This window comes from Xyrauchen texanus, chromosome 43 (assembly GCF_025860055.1).
Source record: "Xyrauchen texanus isolate HMW12.3.18 chromosome 43, RBS_HiC_50CHRs, whole genome shotgun sequence".
Lineage (NCBI taxonomy): Eukaryota > Metazoa > Chordata > Actinopteri > Cypriniformes > Catostomidae > Xyrauchen > Xyrauchen texanus.
Genome location: NC_068318.1, coordinates 24,957,240 through 24,966,861, shown reverse-complemented (window position 1 = coordinate 24,966,861; position 9,622 = coordinate 24,957,240). Strand labels below are relative to the sequence as shown.

The 9,622-nt window shown below is 37.1% G+C and overlaps 1 protein-coding gene across 2 annotated transcripts; it reads right to left on the bottom strand.

Moving 5' to 3' along the window:
* Positions 1-583: 583 nt before the first annotated feature.
* Positions 584-7,264, bottom strand: smyd4 (SET and MYND domain containing 4). Of its 2 annotated transcripts, none has more exons than XM_052116063.1 (10): positions 7,041-7,264; positions 6,706-6,850; positions 6,340-6,429; positions 3,158-4,139; positions 2,624-2,884; positions 2,356-2,528; positions 2,052-2,187; positions 1,778-1,894; positions 977-1,100; positions 584-796 (listed from the first exon to the last, which is right to left on the bottom strand). In XM_052116063.1, the coding sequence occupies exons 1-10, from the start codon at positions 7,178-7,180 to the stop codon at positions 667-669; spliced, it is 2,298 nt and encodes a 765-aa protein (XP_051972023.1). In that variant the 5' UTR covers positions 7,181-7,264; the 3' UTR covers positions 584-666. The 2 variants fall into 2 exon arrangements, with proteins under 2 accessions (XP_051972023.1, XP_051972024.1); XM_052116064.1 differs by having other exon boundaries at positions 7,047-7,264.
* Between the last annotated feature and the right edge of the window lie 2,358 nt (positions 7,265-9,622).

Sequence of the window (9,622 nt, the reverse complement as noted above, 5' to 3'; positions counted from 1 at the left end):
TAAAAATGCAATCACAATATAGTTTTTGTATACGTGTGGGGGTGTTGAGTGAATATATTGTACATTGTTATTTGAAGTAGTAGCATATCTGACACCATTTACTCACATATTACTATGAAATATAACATAATATTAGGGACAGACAGCCCCAGTCACTATTCACTTTAAATGTATTAAAAATTATGCAATGCAAGTGAATGGTGACTGAACCTGAACCTTCCGTCTAACATCTCTATTTGTGTTCCATGGAAAGAAAAAGCAAATGGGATTGAAACAATTGTAAATGATGTAAATGATGACAGAATTTTCCTTTTTGAGTGAACAATCCCTTTAACGATGACAAAGACAGATGTTTCTGCTTCATGATATTGATAGAAGTGCATTAAGACTTTTGACAGAAGAATGAGACAGAGTTGTGCCATAAATTCTCTGGTGTATTCCCTCACTGTTGTTAAAGACTGCCCACTAGAGGTCTAAAAAGGTATAAAATTAGGCTTGAATAATTTCCAAAAACTGAAAATGCAGTTTTGAAGACACCAAAATTTGTTTATTGATGACTTTAAACACCATTTCACATATACTATTAATCTGAAACAAATGCTTTAAATGTAGTCAAGCATCATGTGTTTATTAAAAACAGCATTCTGTCACTGCTGAGCTTTTATTTCAAAGCAGTCCTTTTAGACAGCGCTCCATTTCCTGTAGTTCCTGTAGCTCGTCACAGTGAGGGCCACAGTGCAGTGAGATGAGCTTACAGGCCCTGGGAATCACAGAGAGAGCAGAACCACAGTCTCCGCTATGAGGTGCAAACAAAGGAGAGCGTAATGTAGATACAAAAAAAATGAACTATGTATAATTGCATTTGATTGTAAAAGTAAAAGATGTAAATGATTGTGAAAGTAGCTTTCTTCATAGTTCCCTTTTCACACTTACAGATGCCGGATAAAATCTGAATTTGGACAAGTTAATCCCTTACCCGTTAAAATGCAGCTGTGCCAATTTAAAAAGATGCTGTCCCAATTCTACACTGTCCTCTCCAAATTGGGCCTGAATCGCAACAATGCTGCGCTTCAAATGGGATGCAGCCTGATTCCATTTACCTGTCAGGTTTATAATCATAAAGGACACATTATGTTCAGTATGAATCACATATATTTAAGAGATAATGTAGAGTCAGCCTGTTGTTATCGCAAAACAAACCCGACAGGGTGATTAGGATGGGTGCTGTATCATCCTGAAGGGGTTTATTTTGCGATAACAACATTATCCTGCTAATCACATGGCTGCTAATCAAATATATATACAATTGGACATCAAATACTGATTTGCATTGAAAGTATAAAATTACAGTGTGTGAAAATGCTGAGTCGGAGATCTGTTGATGTTTATTATTTGAAAATGACCATCTAACTCCTCATTATCAATCCTATTACAAGGCTACTTGACAAATTAATAAATAAATGGACATGAAACATTGATTTGCTTTTGAAATATATATTTTTTTAGCTTAATGTTGAGATTGTACAATGATCCGAGAAGCTGGAAAGATGATTCACAACACCCTGATACGTCTTAATCCCTGCATGTGCGGTCGTTCCTAAAAAATATCCTACTGCTAGATGGCGCCATTGACAAATCAGAATCGAGTATTCCAGAGCGAGGTGTAATAAGTTCTGTTTATTTCATCTTTAAGTATAAATAAGACAATAAAGCACTGCTATACAATACATTGGGTCCAAATCTTAAGGGCTATGAAGTATCAGGCTGTTTTTCTCACCTGTGGTGGCATATGCACGGGCTTTTGCATCTGCTAATTCTCCTTGCAGGGGGTGAGTCTCTGCTAGGATGCTGTCTGCTTTAGAGGAAGCCGATTTTAAGATCCTTATGGCTTCATCTAAAATTGCAATAAAGAAATAAGTTTATAAAAATGTATGTATGGTTCTGAGTATTTAACCTAATAAGATGGAGTAGACAATGTTGGCAGTTTCCTTACAATGTAAATCAATACAAGCCTGTTCACAAGGAGTACAGAACACTCATATTAGCAATACCTGGTCTGTCTCTCTCCATGAGATGAAAAGCTTGGTCCAACAGACACTGTAAACCTTGAAGACTCTTCTGCAGTTCAGCAATAGTGATCTGATAACCACAGGATGGCTGAGAGCACACATACCAATTCATATGCGACTGAAATGACACAAGAGTTACATAACCCAAAACAAAACAGTTAGTCATTGCAATATTTTTAACCATAAATCATAATACATTATCATTTGCCTAAAACATTGGAAATGCAATAATGTACCACGACCCATCTACGTTATAAGTCTGTTAAGCTGCTCTGTAGATGTTTACCTGAAGGGGGTTTTCACATTTCACACACTTCAGCCCTGGTGCTGCATTCACTTCTGTGTTCTGGCTTCCTTCTTTCAGCTCTCTCTGACATGCTTCACATTTACAGTGAAAGAAGTACTGCTCCAGTAGGAGGCGCTGGCGCTCCTTCACCTCCATTCTACTACAGTGAGGGCCTGTGAAAAAGATTTGTGCTACAAAATAAAAACAAATCTAATCGACAGCATGCTTAAAAATTAAACATTTTTTAGAGTTGCATATTCCATTATACCGTAACAGTGCAGAATCTCCTGTCCTGCAGTGACATCTTTAGAAGTGCGTATAGTGACTGTCACACCACATTGACAGATAAGCGGATGGTCATATTGACCTTCAGAGCCAGTGAACTGACAGAGAGCGTCAGTCTTAAATCCTGTGTTGAAGGAAATGCTTGTATTTGGACAGCAGGAGTGGTTAAGTAGACTGAGGACAGGAAAGATAGCCGTAGCAATGCAGATTTCCCGACTGGACTGAACAGCTGCATCTCTCTCTTCTGTCAAAGATGAGACTGGGTAAGACTTCTTTGTAAGATTTAAAAATGACATAGATGCTAGCAACGTGAAAAGGGTTTCAGAGCTTTATTTATTATGTGCCTTTCCATGAATATCAATACATGGAAAAGTACATACAGTACATAATTTAAAAGCAATAAGAGATAAATGGTGTGAATTGGTTACATTAATCCCCAAAATCAAAAGAAAGTGTACATTGGAAGCTTGTGTATCAATGTTGAGTGTCCAAAGTTAGAATGAGAGTTCCATCTGACCTTTGACCCTGATAGCAGTAACAGCTTGAGCGTTGCATCTGAGCTGCATCATGTGTCTCAGAGCTGTGGCTCCAAGCATGCTCATCTCACACTGCCAATTTCCACTTGCTCCTTCACCCTTGCAAGATGCCCATTTGTCTGGTGGAGGACCACATTGCAGCCTCCTATAAAGAGCTGCCATGGTGACCGCCAATATGAAGCGTGCACTGGGCGAGTGTTCTGCCACATGTGGTAAAAGACTGTAGATACCCATATATGAGTCGTCATTGTAATAGTCAGTATGATCAGAATTTTTGGTACAATGGCCTCCAAGGGTCAAATGGACTGGTGAAACCCCTTTAGAAGGACCAGATTTACCATCCACATGGTCTGCATCTGACATACCAGAAGAACTTTCCCTTGCCCTTTGGACCTCATTTTGCCCGGCTTTCAGAGCCACCCTTAAAGCAAGATGGCCTAAAACCCCAATGGCCAAGAGATCTGCTCCAACGTGGCACTCCCATTGGTGCCAGTGCTCCCAAGCCTCTTTTTGACACATCTCTCCACAGTATCGAGAATAACTACAGCTTGGACAGGGTACAAAGCTCAGTGTTTGGCTTAGACAGTGGTGACAGTGTCGAGCTTCAGTATCAAAAGCTGTTTTTCCTGCCTTTTTGGCCTCTGTCTTGAGTCTGTTAACTGGAATAAGTACACAACCGTAAGCCTTGTCTTCAAGTACTACTTCGCCAGCAAATTTATTCTCTGTGGCCAACAGGTGGCGACCTTTTTCTGGGTTGAAATAAACAGACACAGCATGTGCAGTGCAGGTAGAAGAATCTCTTCTTTTCTGGCTTAGCTGTGTTTGAAGGTTTTTGGCCATTGTGTTGGATTTTTTAAGCTTTTCAAGCTGATACAGGCATGCGGTCTGTCTAGTGGTGAGTTTGTCCTGCAGGTGGCTTGGGTAACCTGCCTCCAAAGCACGGCGGATGTCTTCAAGGCATTCCTTTAAAAAAAAATTATATTAATGTGACAGGGCAGATTAGAAAGTAGAACTTTATATCACTTTAAGTAAACCACTAATGTTTGCTTGTATTTTGCATTACTTTGAAATTCAGTAATTTAAGTTTTTCATTACAAGTTAAAATATACAGGTAAAGTTTAACGTCATCATCACTGCCGAAGTTCAATCCAATGCTTAGGAACGCAAGTACAGATCAGTCAGTTCTTGATCAGTCCGAATATCAAGGATGCATCAGATGGTGACTTGTGGGCAAGAACCTGGTACAACGGTGGCAGATGCAGGACATTTATCATGTGTTTTCCCTCAAGAGTTTCCCGCTGTAAGCACTCTCTTTCTTTCTATCATTGAAACTTCAGATGTTGATAACTAACTTTCAGACCAGGCTTTTGTGTTTCTCCATGCAAAGAATGCAGAGAACGAACTCATCTGGGTAATTTTATGCATTCTCTTTTCATAAAATTCTCCATAAAATAGTTCTAAGCAATTAACCAAACCAACCAGCTACAAGGTGAATCACAACATCAAAAACTTTGGTTTGAGGCAAAATAGTATTTGAAAATATGACTAAAAGATGAAGGTACAAGGATGTGTACTTACCGTCTTTCACAAGGGTACAAACTACAATTCCATGAAGCATTGCGAATGATGTAATTGAATAAAAAAACTATGGGAATGTAATAGCAAACTATTGATTTTAGGTTGTTGATTATAAGTATAGATACACTATATTTTATGTTTAATGCAAAATATTATGATGTGTACCATTAGATAAGTAGTTTAAGGGTAAAGGGTGACTGAAACGATTATGTCATTCACAGTGCGTCATGGGAGAGGGCGGTCGCTGTTGGCCGCGTTTATTTGATTGGAACCGTTCTATGCTTTACCATGGGTTATGCAGTCGTTTACCAGGATTTATGTTTTCAAACATGCTATTTAAACAGTGAAGTTGGAATAACGCAGATGGATGGCTTCAACAGAAGCATATACCGTCGATGAACAACCTCGAAGCTCAAGGTAGGTCTCCAAATGTTTATCAGATATTGTTGAAAATCAATTAGTCTATGGAAAAAATTTTATGGGATTTTTAATTCTGGAACCAGACAGTTACGCTCTATTGAACTTCAGCAGTGGATTACTCGACAAGTCCACAAGAACACAAGAACACAAAAGAACGCACATTGAGAAAATGCCCCTGTATACACCGGGCGTGTCCGTTGACTTGAAGCGACACAACGCAGTGGCTTGAGAAGGTCTTCACTGCATGCGTCGAATTGAACATTCTAAATGACATGCAGAAAGCACGGACCAATCAGCTGTGAGCTCAAGTAGACTTCAGCAAGGGTTAAACTGGGACAATAACCTTTTATCCTAAGGAAATCCACTGGTATTTAGATGTACTTATTATAGAATAATTATTGTAATGTAATGTAAACATGTGGTTCAAACCAAAATATTATTCAACTTATTTAAAGTAGAAAAATCACAAACTGACTTTGATGAAGCAGTCAGAAGTTATTTAAATATGTGACAAACAAAATTCATGGCAAAAAGAATAAAACATATGATATTTGGTAAGTAAAATAATTTTATTTCAGATTGAAGGATTGATAAAGTGGCTGGAGTAGCTCTGCAATGCGTCAGCAATAGAACGGGGCATCTGTTTACTGGCAGTGCTGCCAAGCTAAGTAATGTGCCGCAACGGAAGCTTCCAGTGTAGGCAGCTTCACCGATTATGAAGGGCTCTATTTGCTTTTTACGTGTTGAGACGCTCGCATCAGGTGTAGACAGGCAGTAAGTCTATGGCATTTTGTTTTTATCACCCACTGTGTGCAAATCTTAATTCTGATCAGTTTGAAAAAACATAGCAACCCAAGTTAGAACAGGTCTGTGCTGAGTTTGGTGGATGTAGCTTGAAAGCTCTAGGTGGAGTCACAGTTAGAAATTTTGGTCTTGGTTTAGTGATTTTGGAAAAAACCCTAAATCATGTCTGTAGAATAACAGTTTTAGTGAAAACATGTTTTGTTTAAAACTTTACAAAACCTCTAAGAATTTCTGTTTATTTAAAGGTTTAAAAAAAAATCAGATTTTCCATGTCGTCTCAGACTTTTGGACCCCACTCTATGGATATGTGTCAAACATATTATCATCAAATTTTGGTCATCATGTTTCATAGAGCGCTTACCTTATAGAGGCCGTGGTAAAAGAGGGCCGCAGAACGGTTAGCGTAGCACAAAGATAGCTCTTCTGTATTCTTGTCAGCATTGCAAACTCCCTGAAATATAAAACAGAGTGAGACTATTATGATCAAGGTACAGTTTAACATTGCACACTTATCTAGAAATACCTGCCAATTGAAATCCAAACCATTATCAAAGAAGCTCCCATTTTGACCTTAATTCAGCATAAAAGGGTATCAGGCAGTGCCAATGTCTCAATCTCTAGGCTGTAATAACTGCTTCCAATACAGAATAAAGTAACATGTACATTATGGACTCCATCACTATTTTATGAAGCAGGTGTTTATATATTTGGAGTCTCTTCTCCTTACCTTAGAATAGTACAGTGCAGCAGCTGTGTAATCCTTAACCTTAAAACTGAGGTTACCTTGCTGTCTACACTCAGATGCAAGATCAGGACACTTTTTCACAGAGTACTTTTTAGAGATCCGGGACAAAATGGTGAGATCTTCTGGGCTGAAATATGGATAAATAACACAAAGGTAGATGAATATTTGTTTATTTGGTTTAGCTCTATATGATGAAACAACACGTTCATATTTTTTACCATTTTAAATAATATGCCAATCTTCAAAGAAATAAACATACTTCTAAAATGTACCAAGTTTGAAATGAATAATGTATGAATATCTAAACAATGCATTACACTGACTGTATTAGTGACAGTCCGCTGTGGAATATCTCATCTATATCTGTCAGCAGATTGAAGCGCTCCCTTCCTTCAGAACTCAGTTCCGTCCACTTCTGCTCAACATGCCGAACCCACTCTGGACAGGGCAAATCCATTTAAAATACAACAAAAATACTAATTTGCAGAATCATAAGTAGTAAGTAGGAAATTGTTCAAACACGTTGACTTTTTGCGGCACTAAAGAGACTTCCTGTTGTGACTTTTACCAATTTTCAAAATACAGGTTCCGTATTCATTGACCCGCGGGTTTCAGTAAACTTTTATAAATAAATAAATCCCTTAAATGTTTATTTAAGCATACATTTCGGGGGGTATCCACAAAAAAGATTTTCTCTGAAATTATATTTTCCTCACACAAAAACTCAAGAGTTGTTTTAACTCAAGTTAAAAACGAAACATCTCACCCATAGTGAATTTTATGGAGTTAGATCACCCAAAATAAAAGTTTTGTCATCACTGAATCACTCACGTCATTTCAAATCCGTTTCCTTGTTCGCCAGTCTAGGGTTGCCACTTTTATATGTTAAATATACATTTATTTTTATCTTTTCGATTATTTGTCTCCTTTATCTTCTTTATTGTATACATTTTGTTTGGGTTATACGTATTTTCTTCACCTGTAGGCTACTTGTCTTAATGACATTAAATACTTAATGGTATTTATGCGTTGTTTGATCTTTTGAACATGGAGGCTATATAGAAAAAAATCCACAGTTTTAGCACCATTTGTGGACTTTTTGGACGGTGCTTTACCAACCACAGGCACATTTCCCAACTTATATCAATGTTAAATTATCGATCTGGAACGATTTCACCGTGACGCCATCTGACCAGCTTAAATAGCCATACGGGTCAAATTGCGTCCCGTATGGATTCGATACCGACACATAATTTTATTTTTAAATACGGGACGATCCTGTAGGCTATTTTACAGGGCTTCTTTTTTTTTTTTTTTTTTTTTTTTTGCGAATATTAATAAAAAATTTACATTTAGCTACAGACATTACATTATTATTAGGCTACATTTTTGGCAGACGCATTTAGCCTAATTTGACAAAAGAGGAATACACTGTAAGCGAATCATCTTAAGGAGACAGTAGGAAAAGTGCTGTATTACAAATTTTCACAGAAAAAGTTATTTCTTTCCTCACACATAGCTATTATATAGCTTCAGAAGACTATGACTATTGCGCACGAGTGTCTGGATTGTGTTTATGATGCTTTTTGTCATTTGCTTGGGCATCCCTCCCTTCAGACCTTTTATGAAAGAAGTCATTTCGCGATCTATCTTCTTTTATTTTTTTTCACAGAGTGAAAATAAATAAATCCTGCTGCCAGGAACGAAATGAGGTTAAGTAAATTATATCATTTCAATTTTCTGTGATTAAATAATAAATGTAATTCCTAAATTCCATAAATCGGAACATGTAGGCTATATCATAATTAAGTCATAGCTATAATTGTCATATATATATATTTTTTTTTTTTTTGTCATTCAATGAAAACGAAGGTGTTTTTGCTTGTTTTATTCATCAACACATGTAAATCAAATATCAATATCTGTTTGAAAGAAATGGAAAAGTTTTTGCGCTGTAGAGCTGGATCACTGAAAGTATCATGTATTGATTTCTACGGTAGATGACGACATTGCTCCACAGTGCAATCTTCTTCCTCTCGAAGAAACGTGCGTCTCGGCAACACGAGACAAGTGGGTAGGTTAGTTACTACTCAGTGGTCGACGCACATTTTGTTCTTATCATATTTCGTCTGTCGGTAAAGCTCTCTTGGGACGTAATTAGAGAATATAACGCAAAGTGTTCTCCAATGGGAAAAAGAGCCAATTCGCCTTATGGTCACCCCAGATACAGGCCCTGTTTTCAGGCATCTGAGTTTAGTTGTCGCGTTGGTCTAATGCAGATTCTTCATCGATAATTAGATTTTTGTCTTGGACATTATTATAACTACAGGATTTAATTAATGTACTAGAAATGTGTTTAATGCATCGTATTCATACAAAGTCTGAATCTCCTTCATGAGGATTTACAGGATTTGCAAAGCTAATGATTTCTCTTGTTTGGCTTTGCTTTGAGAAATGTTATTAAAGAGAGCAGTTTATTTTTTAACAAAATTAAACAGCATAAAAAAAACCTCTTGTACAATATTTGTGAAAATGTTATAATTTCTGTAATTTACATTGCATGGAAAATTTTACACACAAGTCCACATGATTTATCGGTTAAAAAGCTGTCTACAACTTCACATGTCCTACCTGAGGTCACTAGTATCATTTATGATAATAAGGAGGAAATTGCTATTAAGTTTATAAAGTGAACAAATATAACACATTTTATAGATATACTACCTTTACAGCACATAAATAGTCAATTCAGGAAAACTGGGCCGCTGTTCGCCATTTATCTCATTTAATCTGAATTCCCCCTTTGCTTCATACAGACTGAGCTTTGGCACAGTTGTCAGGGGATAGACTCAAGTTAATCATAATTGTAAATGAAAAGGATGTGATTGTGTTTATAACT